The sequence below is a fragment of the Drosophila melanogaster genome, chromosome 3R (genome assembly GCF_000001215.4).
Source record: "Drosophila melanogaster chromosome 3R".
Taxonomy (NCBI): Eukaryota; Metazoa; Arthropoda; class Insecta; order Diptera; family Drosophilidae; genus Drosophila; species Drosophila melanogaster.
Window position 1 is genome coordinate 17,555,899 of NT_033777.3, and position 16,966 is coordinate 17,572,864.

At 44.1% G+C, this 16,966-nt stretch overlaps 1 protein-coding gene across 3 annotated transcripts; it reads left to right on the forward strand.

Moving 5' to 3' along the window:
- Positions 1-3,031: 3,031 nt before the first annotated feature.
- On the forward strand, positions 3,032-13,199 carry Hmx (H6-like-homeobox). 3 transcript variants are annotated; one of them, NM_169763.3, is made up of 3 exons: positions 3,032-4,295; positions 9,556-9,665; positions 11,190-12,506. In NM_169763.3, exons 1-3 carry the CDS (start codon positions 3,466-3,468, stop codon positions 12,026-12,028), a joined length of 1,779 nt encoding a protein of 592 aa, NP_732244.3. In that variant the 5' UTR covers positions 3,032-3,465; the 3' UTR covers positions 12,029-12,506. The 3 variants fall into 2 exon arrangements, with proteins under 3 accessions (NP_001287376.1, NP_732244.3, NP_001262674.1); NM_001300447.1 differs by having other exon boundaries at positions 11,190-13,199.
- Positions 13,200-16,966: the final 3,767 nt, after the last annotated feature.

The window sequence follows — 16,966 nt, forward strand, 5'->3', positions numbered from 1 at the left end:
GGCTTCTGCCCACGGACGGGAACTACAACTCCATTTGCTTTTAACCATTCCATTTCACGTTCTGCACGTTTATTGTTTTACCATGCTTTCTGCCTATTATACAAAATTCTACAACAGACGGATGGACAAGAGCCTTCTCCATTTGCCTAATGTGTTTGTGTGTGTGAGTTGGAAAATCGAAATTCGGAAAATTCCGAAATTGAAATGGAGTGTGTCTCGGGTATTTAGCAGGAATAATGTTAGTTTTTGTTCGACTACCTTCAATTGCCAAATTAATTGCAGTTAAGTCGAGCAAGCTAAGCCCAGCTTGCTTGCCCTCTCTATCACTGCCCCTATTCCCCTCTCTTTCGCATTGCAAACTTTGCTGAGTGTCTGTCTGTCTGTGTGTGTGTGTGTTTCTATGTGTGTGTGCATCCTAAAGTGGAGTCAATGAAAATTGCAACTCCCACTTTGCTCGTACGTCAATTAGACCTCCTTCTCAGCCACCCTCTCATGTCATCTCCTTTCGCTCACACACACAAACAGGCAGTGTGTGCCAGAGGCTCCTGTCTTTCTCCTTCTCTCTCTCTCTCTCTCTCTCTTTCTACCCCTGTGTCCATCTCTTTCCATTGCAGCTTTAGCTCTTTTATTGCAGTGCAATTTGTTGTAGAAATCGTTTTGTCCGACAGTTGAACAGTTTGTTATTTCTTTTAAATGTTCCCAAGCAAAGGAGCTTTTCCAAATTTTTGTGGCTTGCCTTGGCCAGCGGTCAGGCATTGAGATTAATGGGAGTTTCCTTCTCAGTCCATCCTTTAAACTGCACAGGCAAAAGGATCTCCTACGGTATGTATTTGAATTATCACAGATTCCTATAATAATGTGCCTGTTTTTTTCTTTCAGTTTTACTTAAGCTACCACATTTCTCTTAATTCTTCTAATTCGATATAATGTACAACAGACTTTTTAAAATATATAATATTTTTAAGTGATCCTTAAAAGCCTTAAGATCTTTACTTTTCAGTGTAACCTTTAGTTAACCTCTTTGATGGCATTTCCAATTTTCCCAAATGAGCGCAATCAAATCCGAGTTGAAATTTCCTCGAGAACAGAGCGAAACACAAATGAAATCATCTGAAGGTGCTGAGTGAACGCAATTTCCATTTGTGAATTGAGATTGAAATGGAAATGGGGCACCACCTAAGTGTCACTATTTCTGAAACCGTCGAGGTGGCCGGAATTCTTCCAATTCCCCACTCCATTGTTTCCCGGAAAAGCCCCGTCCCCCATTGGATTTATTTTTTATACACCCCCAATCCCACTCTAAAGTCTTACACGAAAACGAATCAAAAACAAGCAATGCACAGAGGGAAATTACGGAAAAATGTGTTACGGACGCAGGTGATGGCTCCGTCAACACACACACACACACACATGCACAGCTCCTCCAAGGGGAAATGGGAGGTGGTGGGTGGCAGATGGGGGTGCTGGGCGGGTGCAAGGGTGGCGCCTTGCCCTCAGCACGTGGAGACGCACTTTGGCAAAAGCAATCTTCTAAACAGGATAAATGTAATTGCGCATGAATTTCTACGCATATTTCGGCGTCGCTGTCTGAGCTGCAAATGTTTGTTACCCATTTGTTTGGTTGTGTTTTTTATGCTCGCTTTTCCCGTCGCTGAAAAGCGTTCTCCGACATTTCGAGGAGCTGTCACCCCATTGGCCCTCCACTGGCCACGCCCCCAAAGAGAGTGCTCTCTCCGGTCTCGCCGTCTCTCTCTTTCGACGGGTAATTGACTCGCATAATGTTTGTTTTGTTTTGAGCAAATCGTTTGCAACACTCTTTGAATGCCTCGTGGTTGTCTCATAAAAAGCGAAAGCATTTAAAAATTCAATTTGCCCTCTCTCTCATTCTCTCTCTCTCTAACTTTTTCTTGCTCTCACCCGCTCTTTTTCTGCAAAGTTTGCAGAGCTCCTTCGCAAAAATGGCCGCCTGTTCGCTTTTTGGGGGAGGTTTTCTCTTTGGGGAACGGAACGCTGTGGAATGAAACATGCTATAAGGTAGAAAGCTCAGAGATTCCAAATAAAAGAAGAAACGGGAATGCATTACAATGACATGAACGATACTAAATATAACTTAATACGTTGGGAAATTGCTTACATATTTTTAATTATTTAAATATAATTGTTGAAAATCTTTCACTTAATTTCTTAAGGATACCTTCTATCCTCGTATTTTTGATAATATCGTTTTTGATTAACGTTGTTCTTCACCATTTCGTTATCAAACATAATAAATACATTTGATATTTTATACATTTGATAACACCCACAAAACCTCTTTTACTTTTCTTTGCATAATTTATAAGTTGCTTGTTTATTTCTTTCGATATTTTAGCAATTCAATGATTTATCTATATCACCGAACCCCATTTGTTGAAACTTTCACCGCTCAATCTGCTAACCGCAAGGTTGCAATCGACTGGTGCATTTTCGGCACACACTTTTCTGGTCGAAAAAGTTTGCATCTGGCTGGCTGGGAAATTTCAATGGCGCCACAGAGCAACACTTGACCCCTGTTAGGTGGCAATTGATTGATTTTATATTGGCATTTCAATAGACACCAGCCGAGCGAAGCGATTCGAGTCGAGCCGAGTGCGCCCCCACTTTAGACGCGTTCCAAATGCCAAGTGTTTCCCATTCGGGGGGTAGGAAAACCAAAGCGCACTCCACCAGCACCGCAGAGAAAAAATAGTAAAGGAGGAAAATGCGAAAAGTGTCTGTCGATGCGGTTGCAGTGCAATTGTCGAAATAAACGAAAAGAAATTCCGAACTGCAAATGGAATGAAAAAGAGCGGCAGAAGGGGTGGGCCACCAGGCGGTGAAAGAGAGGGACAGCGAGAGCGATAGAGAGAGAGTGGGACACACCCTCCCAGGAGGGGTAGCAAATACGCAAGTGTGTGTGTGAGTGCGGAAAACCATTTAGCGCAAAGACCAAAAGAATTTGCAGGGCTGCCAGCCAACCACCTCAGTCTCAGTTTCAGTTCCACGCTCTCCGGACACGAGACCGGGGGTTAAAAATCCAGAGACTGAAACAATAAAAACACTAAACGATCGCTTTGCCACACACAAACACAAGCACACACACACACGCAGACACACACAAGCACTCGCATACATACAGAGACAGAAAGGACGAAGGACTCAGAACACAGAACTCAGGACTGCGTCTGTTAACAGCCGCATTTAAATTCAAATGCGAAACGTTGATCAAACGGTGCAGACGTGTTTCTCCCAACGGTAGCGCTCGGCGTTTTCCCTTAACGAGTTTTTCGTGGCACGACTGAAGTGTACAAGGTTTGGAAAATTCTTTATTTTCCTAACAAATATATATAAAACAAAAAAAAAAAAACACACACACAAGTGCAAGTTGAAGAACAAAAGTGCTGAATTAAACGTTTAAACTGCAAATCTAAGCAAAAATCTCAAGCTATGTCTTCCTCCGAGGCCGAAGTTGACATCAGTGTGGTGTCCAGTCCGGAGCCGAGTCCTTTGGGCGCCGCTGCCCGCGACAGTCCGCTGCTGGCCCGCTCGCCGGCCCGTTCCGCCGACGGCAGTTCGCCCCCGGCCACGCCTACCCATCGCTCCAATACGCCCAACACGGCCGCCGGCACGCCCACAACGTCCGCCTCGGGCGGCAATCACTTCCATCACAGTCCCAGCGGAGGCGCTGTGCCGCCGGCGGTGTTGCACCATCATCTGCAGCACCATCTGAGCAGCCTGGGCAGCCATCCGGTGGCGCTGCATCACGCGCTCCACACCTTTGGCCACTTGCATCCCGCCCACGGGGCCACACATCCCGCCCTGCTGCAGCACGCACTCACGCCCACCGGCCAGCAGCAGCAGCAACAGTTGCAGGTGCAGCAGCAACACCAGCAGTCGCATGTCGAGCGCCTTAGTCCGCCAATGAAGAGTCCGGAGCGGAATGGCGGCGATGAGGTGCAAGGACACAGTCTGAACAACAACAACAGTAAGGCCCTCAATCACAACAACACTTGCGCCTCGGCGGCCGCAGCGGCGGCAGCAGCAGCGGTGGCAGCGGCCAACCTGAGCAACAACAGCAACGACAGCAACGGGAGCAGCGGGGGCGGCGGCGGCAAGAGCACCACCGGCTCCAACGGATTCACCAGCTTCTCCATCTCCAGCATCCTGAGTCGCAGTGAGCCGGCCAAGAAGAACGGCGCCGCCGGACTTATCACTCCGATCCCGCAGTTGCCGCAACCAGGAGCCGGCGGTCCACAGGATGCGGCCATGTTGTCCAGGTAATTAAAAAACATTCCAGACTTGCTCTAGTCAAAAATAGCCCTCCCATTTCAAATGTGATTAATCTTGTAAATATGAAGTCGCCAAATTTAAAAATCTTAGTGTCAACATTTTACTTCAATTCATTTTAACAATTTAATCTGCAAAAATTTAGTCCATCCATCTGTCATATATAATTAGTTACTTCTGACGATATTCAGCTATTCCGCCTAATTTTGATCCGCAAGATATTTTAAAAAAATACAAACTCGAACTAAAATTTCATTCAAATTTTAACCCTATAATTACTGAAATTAAATGAGTATAATTTCATATGCCCAAGGATTTCCCATTGAATACCTTTTTTTGTAATAATAAAAATCACTCGTCTTAAGTACCATACCCATTTATTGCTCAGTGTAGGCGACCCAGATTAGGACGTTCGCCGGCGAACTGAAACCAAAAAGTCAAGCCTTGCCTCAATGAGCCCAAAACCCAAAGAGGCTGCCATTCCACTTGTTCGCCCTCGGGTTGGGCCAATTTTGTATAATCGTCCTAGGGGAAGACAAGGCAAGGTGACACAAATCTCTTCGCAGGAAGTGCACAAAGAGGAGAAATGGGATGGAGACGGACTGAGATGGTAGCCGGGAGATGGTCGATAAGACCGAAAATTGTTGGGCAAACGTTACACGAGACATTAAGTGGGTGAAGATGCAAATGGCTAAAGTACCATGCCATTGTGCTCCGAGAATCTAACGATTCCAAATTCCAGATGCCAGACAGATAAAGCAAATCCAATGGAACCGTTTTTAGTTGCACTGGACGCTAGCTGACCTCGAATATATGCAGAAAAGGTCTAAACCATTTTTGCCCTGCAATTTGGCCAGACTATCGAGTTACATAACATTTGTTAGATGAAATTTAATGCACCGCTTCGGGAATGAATGTAACCGACTGTCCGGCTGATTGACGGACTGACAATGCTCCAGTATCGTATGCAAAACGTGGTCCTTTCGAATGAATGAACCCTCAGTCCCTCCAAGCTGACCCACAAAAACTGGTACGTTTCTACAGCTGTTTGTTGTGCGAATGCAACTTATTGATACACAATGTGCACTGGAAATAAACAAGTCCGAGCTAATATTAACGGATTTTGTAAAATTTAATTGTGAAAAATAGCACTCGAAAAATGTACACCTACATAAATCTATATTTATTTAGGTACTATTCATTAAAGAGCTTATTTCTCTTGCAACATATTCCATTGATTCAATTTAAATTTGTCTCAGTGCAAATGCGTTTTTTATTCATTTCATTCATATCATAAACGCTGGCATATTAACCCCACTTAGCCGGCTTTTTGAGTCAGCGATCGAATTTCCAGGCAGCTCGATTAACGCATGTGTTGAATTAAAAAAAAAAAAAAACAACCAAGAGAATTTATAAGTTGCACTTTTATTTTACGAGAGAATGGGAGGGGGACTCCCCCAGACGTTTTAGTCCTCGAACTTTTTAATAACGATCATTTTCATTTCATTTACGCGTGCCCGCGTCGCTGATCGTCTCGATAAGGAAAGTCGGGCTGGTGGGCAGGTTCTGTGGCCGAGGGTCGCTACTGTCCCAGTCAACTGGACTGTGGCCCGTGCGTGGTTACCCCAATTAAGGACCTCGTCCTGGACAAAGTGTCGCCTCCTGCTGTTTGGCGCTAGCCCAGCTGACGTGTGGCTGCCTATGTGACTGGCTTATCAGTTGATCATCATCGGCCAGAATGATTAATGCCGGGGGGATATGAATACGAGTATGAGCACAGCAACATTGCTGAGTGATCGTTTAATAGTTTGAGCCGACTTTCTCCCGGCGGAGCTCGGCTTATTTTGACAGTTGCGCTTACGTTTTTAATTAGTCGCTGGGCTTTCTCTGCAGCCTGTACTTAATTACGATTCAGTTGGGCGAGCGAGCGGGGGATTCGAAAAAGTTGCGCAGCCAGATAGCAGGAAAAAACCATTGAAGAGGTGTAACCCGATATGCTTGTGAGTGGACTGGAAACAATGGGCAACGGCGAACGGAAAGGGTGCTCCTGCATTGTCCTTTTCTCCCAGGATGACGCAAAAAGCAGACGATGACATTATAATTACACACACACATACACATACAGAGTAAGGTATACATAGAGTAATTACAATCCAATTGCAATCGCAATGGCAATTGAGGACCTAACCAATCCCATAACATATCTCTTCATCTGCAACTGATTTTCGGCGCTGAGGGGATTAGTGTTTAGTGGTGAAATGCCTTTGATTCCTTATCGCGATGTTGTGGTGGGAACTTCTATGGTCGCAATTTAATCAAAACATATTCTGCAGACCATCGGATGCATCCAATCTGAGTCTGCGGCTTGACTTCACCCCAACCTCTCGGATTCGCCGGTCACGTGTCATTTGGCGGGGCTTCCCATGGTGGCAAATCGACAAAAGATGAAATAATAGCAAAAAACCAATATCATGCTCTTCACAAATGTCACCATTTTCGGTTACTTTGTTTAGTCGCCTCAGATCAGTGGGACATAGCCTAAGCCGCTCCCCAGGCACTAGACTATTGCTAATAATCCCGTTTAATGACAAAAGCAAACTTCGCTGCCCATTCGAGTGTTTAATATTTTGCCTACTTTTGCGGCCAGGTCGAGTATGCCTCGAAAACCGTTCGAGAACCCCTCGAAAACTGCTCGAAAACCCGTACCGTTAAATGTCAACAATGTAACATAAATTCCTGGTATCGGAAGGGGAGTACGGAATTTCGGAAGGGGCGATCCCGCACGGGATGGACCAATTAGCGTGTGCAAATCTTTCATGCATGAGCGATTCCTAAGCGGTTTTAGGGCTCACAGATCGGTTGGCCACACAAATTTAAATAGATTTATTTAAATCAATTTCGCTAATGCGACAATCGTATGAAAAGTGCGGGTAATAACATTTGAATTGGTTAATACTCCACTCGTTGCTTAACTTAACCCCAGCCACACGGTTCACATCACTTTGAACTTTCGCTTGGATCTCGACACAAAGAAAGCCCCACGGATGGCTCGGGGACATCAAAGCCGAAACTCATAGCCAACCAGAAACCGATGTTCGACGCCATGTTAAACAACTCAATTGCACAGCCCATTCTATGCCTTCATGCTCTATGATGCCAAGGACAAAGGGATCCCAAGTCGCGGAATTATGATGGGTGAGCCGGGGCGAAAGGAGCCCAAAGCGAGAACCGCAAACAATTCATTAAAAGCTAAATAACAAATGCATCAACCCCCCCTAAATATCCTCCCCATTTGACAGCCCGGGGCTGATTGGAGGTCTACGAGGGTCCAAAATGGGAGCAGGAGTGACCCGAAGCACCGCACCCACTTCTAAAAACATGGCCGTCCGCTTCCGCCGCAGCATGACACCAATGCAAATGGTCGTGGAAATGAATACCTAGCTGTCCGCGGTTTGCCGTGGGCAAATTTATTCAGTACTTATTTCATTAACCGCGACGAGCTCTTGATTTGCGTAATTAGCCGAGCAAATAGCTACAAGCTTTTGTTTTGATTCTTCATGGCACAAATTAGCCCCAGTAATTGAGGTAATTTCTTTTGTCCTTTTATTTGCCTTCATCTTGTGCCAGAAAATGGGATGAAATATGGGTGTTCCTAATTCCGGCTGTACCATCTTATTATAAATATATTTTAGTAAAGTCTAATACACTAATTCATTCAACATACATTCATCATTCCTAATCTTCTAAATTACCTATAAAATCACAAAATAGGTAGTTTTTACTGTATCATATCATATTCTAGTATTTTTCCATGCCTAAGTCAGATTTTTCTCGACGTGCTCGTAACTTGAGAGGACTTCCTTCTATTTTCGAGTTTCTGCGGCTGTTTGGGGTCTGGCTTCTCGGTGGGTCGAAACTAGCCGAAAGCCAAAGCGGCTTTCTCTCAATTGCCGCTGTAAACATGAAGCCCATTAGAAGTGATTTGAGCTGGCGACTTGGGGAAGCCCCTGAAGGCTCCTCCTCATAATTCACCAGTCCGGGCTGAAAGTAAACTTAATTGAAAATCATTACTGCTGGCAAGTGAAAATGGAAGTGGGAATCGCTGCAAAGAGAGCGACTGTGGCTATCGCCCACCTGGCTATTGATTTCCACACCTGATGCACCCTTGGCCGCAGCGAAAGAGGTCAACTAAATGTTAATGTCACACACACACATTCTGGCTTTTCTGTCTGAGGTTCGGTTGCAGTTGCACCCTCGAAAAAAAAAGAAATCACAGTCCAAGCACGGGTCACCTGCCCAAAGGGTCAAAGTTTGTCAGGGGGTAGAGCTTAGTCCAACCGCCCGGTGAAAGCGAAATGCGAAAGCAAAACGAGCTCAAGGGGTAGGCACTATAGAATACCATTCCATGCCACACCATATGCTACAAATTGGCATTTTAGAACGGTGAGAATGCATTTCGTGCGGCTTACATTTAACACCAAAGTTCAGTGGGTGCGTGGGAAGCTTAAGAGTCGATAAATAAAATGAATCAATCACAATCGTGGGACATGAGCAACTTTGGCCAATTACATTCGCCCCGATTTCACCAGTCGCAAAAAAAAGAACTGAAAAATCACATCCAACTAACGCTCCTAAATGCGAATATAGAACACATTATAAGGAAAAGTGTTTCGCCTTGGCAGCATAAATAAATAAAATGTACTTATAAAGATGCTTTTAAGCCAGCAAGTTAAGAAGGTTACATACACAGCTGCACAGAGAAAAAACAAGTAAAACTGGTTCGTTGAAAATATGTAAATCAAAAAGTATACAAATCCTGATATATAAGTATATAAGTTGTAAATTTACAACTGCAGATTGATATTATTTGGAAAATTCATTTAAGAAAATGTTGATACATTTAAATAGTAGGTAAATATTTTTACAGTGTGTATTTATACATATATATACTGTACAGGCAGGGTTGAGTGGGCCAAATTCTTAACAGCTGTTGTCAGTTATGGGGTTGTTAAGGGTCGCCAGCCTCCTTGATTTTCCATCGTTTTTCCCTCCGGCGAACTTTGATGCTTCAACTTTCTTAGGCTGAACAACTTTTGGCCGTCGGCAAAAATGGTAAATGCCTAATGGCCTCTTAAGTTCGGGCCCGCATTACCGGAATGGGGCCTTTTCACGTCTTGATTTTCGGGCAATCATCAGAATGCATAATTGATGGCGTTATTAACCAATATTTTCGCTTCTCTCTCCTTGCAGATTGGGTTTCATATCGCAGTGGGGAGCGTTGGCCGGTCGCTATGCCGCCCTGTGTCCGCCCGGATGGCCCTGGGCCCCCCAGCGACTGCCCTTCCACAGTCCCACCCATGGTAAGTTGATTAAAATCGGCCAGCGGAGTTACCGCCATTTTCCATTGCAAATTAAGACAACCGAACCGAACCGAGACGACTGCACAGGGCACATGCCACAGCGGCTTAGCACCCGTGTTGCATCCGCCTTTTTATTTCGCCAGGAATGTGATGTGTCAGGCATTCCTCACAGTACACTCAAAAAGAAATATGGGTTGCTTAAAGAAATGGATATCATGATATATGTAAAAAAAATTTGTTAGAAAATGTATTAGTTTGAAAGTAGTATGAAAGATACGATCTATTCAATGTCAATTATTTTGATACTATATCATATACATCATATCATATACTATATCATATACCCATTTAATACTTATCCATATGGTTTTAGCATTAGTTTCAATACCACTAGTGAATGTTATAGTGGATAGTTTTCTGTGAGTGCTGCGGAATTCCGATGCGTTCGACTTAAAGTTAAGTTGTTTAGTTTCGCTGGCAGCGCCTAATGCCTCAAAGAATTTCGCCCCAGAAGCAGTCTACGCAAATGTCTTAAGCTCACCCACACACGAAATGGCTTGAAATGGAAGCCAAGCGAGACGACTGCTTTAATCGTCATTTGCAATTAATTGCAATTTGTAATCGAGTATCGAGTTACGGACAAAGCGTTTGACATGTTTCGCAGCAGAGCGAGTGTAATTGCAACTGCAACTGCAAGTGCAACTGCAATTTCAGGGAGCGCTGTTTAAGCCCGTTTAATTGGCCCCTTTGGTATTAAGAGTCGTTGCAATTGCATTTGTTCATGTAAATTGGCCTTAAGTTCATCACCTTGTGCTGCCACTCCGACTATCCAGATATCCAGCTATCCAGCTATCCGACTTTCCTCATGGCTAGTTGAGTTTTCCGGTCTAATGTTTGCTGGCGGCGAGCTATTAAGAGATTTAATTTTTTCTTCTGCTCGAAATCCATTCAAGGCAAATTACGGCAATTTAAACTTTTCAAATGAGATCAAAACTAAAAGCTTCGATAAAAAGAAAATCGGCCAAGCTGACTGACAGCCATTTTAAATGGTAATTTAATGCGCAGACAGAGCAGGGATTGCTATGCTATATTATACCACCATCAGTTCGAGCATAGGTATACCATATATATACACATACACACATTCGTATAGATATTAAGGCACACACATATACTCTTGGCGTCTGCGCTTTAGGAACCCACAGCAATCACGAATGACACAAGAAATAAAAACGCTGGGGCGACAAGTGTGAGGTTAAGTGTTGCAGCTTAAATCTCTGCACACAGATGTACACAGATGCACAGATACACAGATACGGGGCATCTTGGAGTAGTAGCAACCCTTAGGAGGAACCACCCCAAAACCACCCGGCACACCGCCACCCACAGCGACTGACAAATCAACTAACACAATTTGAGCCGCTCTCCGCCACGCTCGCTCTCTTCTAACGGTCTTCCTCTCACACGCTTCTCGTTCTCACACTCACGGTCTTTCTCTCTCTCTCTCTCTCTCTTTACTTGCAGACAGCTCCTCGACGAACACGACCGAGAATCCGCCATCGCCCACTTCCATGAGCCCGAACAACAATAATAACAACAGCAACACCACTGCCAGCTCGAACCAAGCCAGCAAATCGCCCTCTCACCACCCACTGCACCCCCTGTACCATCCCCTCGGCTCGCAACAGCAGCAGCAACAACAGCAGCAGCACCAACAGCATCCACAGCAGCAACAGCATCCACAGCAGCAGCAGCAGCAGCATCCTCACCAGCCCACCACGCCCACCAGCAGCAGCAGCAGCGGAGGCGGCAGCAGTCTGACCCACCATCCGCATCCGCATCTGACCGGCTCACATGGCGGATACTTGCTGCCCAGCAGTTCCAACGAATCCGACGAGGAGGGCGAGGAGATCATCGAGGAGGATGATGGTACGGACGGACCCTCCGACAGCTCCTCGCCACATGGTGATGGCAACTCGAAGAGAAAGAAGAAAACCAGAACTGTATTCTCGCGCGCCCAGGTCTTCCAGCTGGAGTCCACGTTCGATCTGAAGCGCTACCTTAGCTCCTCGGAACGAGCAGGTCTGGCCGCCTCGCTCCGGCTGACCGAGACGCAGGTGAAGATCTGGTTCCAGAATCGCCGCAATAAGTGGAAACGCCAGCTGGCCGCCGAACTGGAGGCGGCCAATATGGCCAACATGGCGCATGCAGCACAGAGATTGGTGCGTGTGCCGGTGCTCTACCACGATGGCACAACGGCCGGATTTGTGCCACCGCCGCCGCCGCACCACCACCCCATGCAGTACTATGCGGCGGCACGCAACACCAGCCCCCCGAGACCCCCGCTCTCGTCGCTGGTATAGGGAGTGGGGTGCCTGGCGACGGCGCCCATGTCGCTGCTGAAGCCGCCCAATTCCATGGCACATCCGCCCCATCCGCAGCCACCGCCGCCGGCGCCGCTCCACATGCAACAACGCTCCTTCCTGGGCTGCGAGCAGCTGACGGAGACGGACATGGACTCCGATTCGGAGCAGGAGCGCAGCCATATGATGGACGACGAGGATGCCGCCATCGATGTGGAGGCCGACGAGGAGCAGGAGTCCGCATCGCCAGTTCCATCGGCCACGCCCCCCAAGAGCAGCCTTTGCCTGGAAAGCAAGGAGAGTGGTGGCCAGCACAAGGAGCTAGCGCAAGGAGCTGCTCCGGCTGTGGACAAGTCCGGCAACCAGAAGGCCTACTGAGCCCAATTCAGTCAAGTGGATGCACGGAGAAGAAGTCCTTCCAACGTTGTATGCTTTAATTTTTCACATATGGAAAATATACATACTGAATACAACGATTGGGGTCATGTAATAGAAACTGTGTTTGAGCACGCTGAAATGTTTTGAAAATTCCACAGAATTCCAATATCCTACATTCCAGGATTGAGAAATTTCCGTATCAGTAACCTCATTCAGATAGTGTTTCTCCACTCCGTGCCGGACCACATCAATTGGTTTCAAGTTATTATGATAGTTTGTTCCTAAAATCCACTGTAAATACGAACAACTCAAGCTCCTTGTACATTTGGATGTCTCTTGCTCAATAAGTTTAGGATTTTAGAAATAACCCCACACTATGTGTACATAAACATAAATATATATATATATATTTATATATATATATATTCTGATCACAAGCGGATTGGGTGGGGCGCTTGGCTCATCGTGTCGTTTTTGTGTTTGGCTTTTGAATCTTTAAATTGCTGGTCAAGTGTAGGCTAAGTTCGATATGCTAAGCCGATTTGGTCCCTATGGGCGATTTGGGCAATTATTGTTAGTCTAGTGCTATTCGTAAGCTGTGTGTCAAGCAATTACCAAATAATTAGTTAAATTATTTATATTTTTAATCGAATGCTAACGTAATCCAAACTTCAACTGAAACCAAAAAACCAAAAAAACTCATTAGCGTGCACAGACATTCACATGAGATGAAATGAAATGCGTATAAATATACAAATAACAAACTATATATAAACATATTAATAAATTATATAAACATATCGAAATGCATTTTTATTGCTTTGAGGAAGTTTCACGCTTTAAGGTAGATAAATATTTTAGAAAACAGACTTAATATATACTATTTAATGGTGTCCTTCAGATTGTTATCATATATAGTATCTTATTGTCTAAATACTTTGTTGTATGTTGTACACATTTAAAAGTTCCTCAGAGATAGAAGCTTAAACACTCATCTACTTCCTGTTTTAAAGTGATCCCAATCCCTTTGTGCGGACGCAGTCGACCTTTGCGCGCATCTGTCCACATTCATTGTCCTTGCAACGAATCTTGTGCCCGCCCAGGATTCATGCTCGTGTATCTATGCGATGTGTGGCAATTTGCTGGCATTTGATACAAATGTTTTTCCATGGATTTATCCCGCCCACTTTTGCCTGAAAGCGACGGCAAGCGCTTATTTGCGTTTAATTGCCAACTCAAATAAACCCATATATATATATGCGTACGTACATAGATATACGTGTGCTTGTAAATCCTTTTACAACAATGCCGGAAAACAGAGGAGAACAGCTTTTGCCACAATTGCTGCAATGCATGTTGGCGCTTTTTGTTTGTTTGTTTTTGCTTGCATTGCAGGCGTTTTAAGTTGCCATTTATTGTGCAGTTTGTTGCAATTTAGTCGCGTCGAGCCCCCATTTCCTGGCCCTCTGGGTCCTTTGGGCCGTTTTCAGTTTCCAGTTACCAGTTACCAGCTACCAGCTACCAGTTACCAGTTTCGTTCGCTTTCGCATCGCGTGTTAAATTGCAAAAATAAATTGCGAATTGTGCGGCGCAAATAAATGGCAATAAAAATGCATAAAATGCCTTTTTTCGCTATGTCTAACAAACGGCGGCGGTGAGTTTGAATTACCAAACGCCGCCATAACTTTGATTCAGTATGCACATATAACATATATATGTACATATATGTTTTGCACATATAAATCAGTATATCTGGATGCATAATTATAGGCGATTGTGTGGAGTGTTGCATTTCACACGACTGCGCATAAATGGAGGGCGTTAAAATGTTTTTATTGTACGAATAAATGTACGTATGACTGTTTGATGCGCTTAATTTGCAGCCAATCGTTTGTTTATTGGCTTGTATTTCATCCGGTCGGTAAGCCGCTGAAGGCCGTATTTCGGATTTTGGCTTTCGGATTTCGGATTTGGCGAGCACTTTAAGGATTGCCTATGCTCTGTCATCTCGGAGAATTGTGTAATCAAAGCTATGGGGGCAATCCGAGATCGCATAAAGCTGCTCTCGGGGATTAGGCTTTCCGTTTGCGTCCTCAAAATGAATTTCGCCACAATGGGACCATCGTGGTATTGTCCATTTGGCTTTCAGTTAAAAACCCAAAAAAGGGGTTCATCCTTGCTACTCCAGCTGGTATTTTTATTTCTTTTTTTTTTTTTAACCATGTGCAAGCCAACTGAACAAATTAGGCAACCTTTTTTTTGGCCAAACTCCTGCCATCGGATGCTACTCGCAACATTTTTGTATGGATGCAGTCAAGTGCTTGAGCATTTTATTTAAGCGCATGAATGGATTTGGCTTTCCTTGGCTGAATGCGAAATGTGCCCCGAAAAAAGGAGCAGAGCGGAGAAAAAATATTTCAATTCATCTCATAAAATGCCTCGAAATTGTAGCGAAATTATAAAAATTGCCTGCCCCAGACAACGAGCACTTTGGTTGGCTGCTTTTTGGCTGCTGCTGCTGCTCTCCATGAATGCAGCTTGGCTTTTTCATCCTTTTTCGTCCTTTTGGGCCACGTTTGCTCATATGTAAAGTGAATTGTTTGGGCGGATTTGGGTAGTCAGTGGGTGTGGCAGTGGCTGGCTGGATTATGAGATCGCTTTTTTTTGCAGGGTAGTGATAGGAGAATAAGCCACGACTAAGATGGATCACATCTAGATATATGAGATCCAATTCTTGTGTTAATAATAGAAAGTATATAATTTTCTTGACTTAAAACCACATGAATTATCTGTTATGTATTGTATATTATTATTGCAGGCTAACTGAAATTCGATTCATTTTATACTGCCTCCACTTGTTCTTCTCTTTGGGTTTTTTGTAAATTTTATTTTTCGTTCTCATATGCGAAGTGATTTTTTGCAAATAGCAGGCGCCGAAAAACGAGAATGGGGCCAATTTCGAGGGCGGGTACTGCCGCTTTTGGCAGACGCTTTTTTGCCTGCAGTAATTTCTTAATTAGCTTGCGCACACAATGTGCTTATATACCATATAGTATGGTCTTGGTACATACATATATCGCACAGTTTTTGGGTCCTGAAAGTGGTTGTGGGTATGTGTGTGTGTGGGTGTGAGGGTGTGAGGGTGGGCGTGGTGGTGCACCATTTGCCAAAGCCAAGCGGCTGGGTACTTATTTTAATTGCAGCCTTTTGGGGCATGAAGTGGCGCAACTTGGGGCACAGATTCCACACTATCCGATTTGGTTCATATACATACATATATGTGTATGTACACATATTTGTGTAGGGACTTTAAAGGACTAATGGACTAATATGTTAAGACTAACATATAATAATTAATAGTATGCACATGGTTCTAAAACAGTGTACAAGAACATTTTTTAACTTTACCCCGCTTAAAAACTTGCTTAAAGTATTATAACTTTTAAATATGACCACCTTTCATTCTTATTATTCCAAAAAAGTTTTCTGCTTCATGTTAAAATATATTCAATATTTTTTGATAGTTTACTATTGTAATATTTACATGTCCAGTTTATTATATGGTACTACCATCAAATAGCGTAGCTTTTTTTATGGTCCTAGAAATGACGGCGCAACTTTCTGACAGCTCTAAGGACTCGCATAAATGGAATTGGCCAATGGGTTTGACTCGACATGTTTTCTGCCTCACTAGCCATTATGTTTATCTATTTTTGTTGACAGTTCAATTAAGTACAATGGCTACAACAGTTAAATTACGCTTAAAAAAAGGACTCGCACACACAGGGATGTCCTTTTTGTGGCTCGCTTTTTGCCGTTTGCTGTGGAGTGTCAGTTTGGACATTATGCCTGTCGCTCTTTGTACTTTATTATCCATTTAGCACATTTATTTTTATTTCCCACTCGGCGCCTGCTGTTGTGGTTGCTGCCAGTGTCCTCGCATTATCCCTGCTCCCTATATCCTGTTCCTGTTTCCTTTACTGTTTCTGTCGTTACGGCCGCTGGTCAGCCCGCAAATGTGGGCAATTTTTGCTCATCGCGATGTCCCTTTTTTTATGGACTTTATTTTTTACCAGATGCGAGTGCGTAGTTTTTTGAGGGGGTGACTTCCCTGCAACTTTCCTGCCTGCAATTCCTGTCACTATAATAGGCTCATCAGCCTTGCGTCTTTTTTTTTTATTGTAGTGCCGCTTTTATTTGCCATTGAGGTGATTTAATCAACTGACAGTTGTGTAGTTGCGAATGTTTTATGGCCTTAAATGGCAGGCGGAATGCTAGAAACAACAATATCAGTTCCAAGTTTTCATTACTATTTTTATATATCAGTGTTTCATTGTTTAATGACCAAAAATATGCTGTAATTCTTCAAAGAAAAACTTTTAAATCATATAAAAAAACTAAAGCTTTTTATACTGAAAAGATTGATTGAGACTGATCATTTCTGGCTAAAAGCACGTAACGATTTTTTCTAGTGCACCAAGCGACCAAAATTTCCCAGCACCTCCGGAAAATTCAGCGTTGCAAGATGAGCCTAAGCCGTTTAACTAGTAATTACGGCGC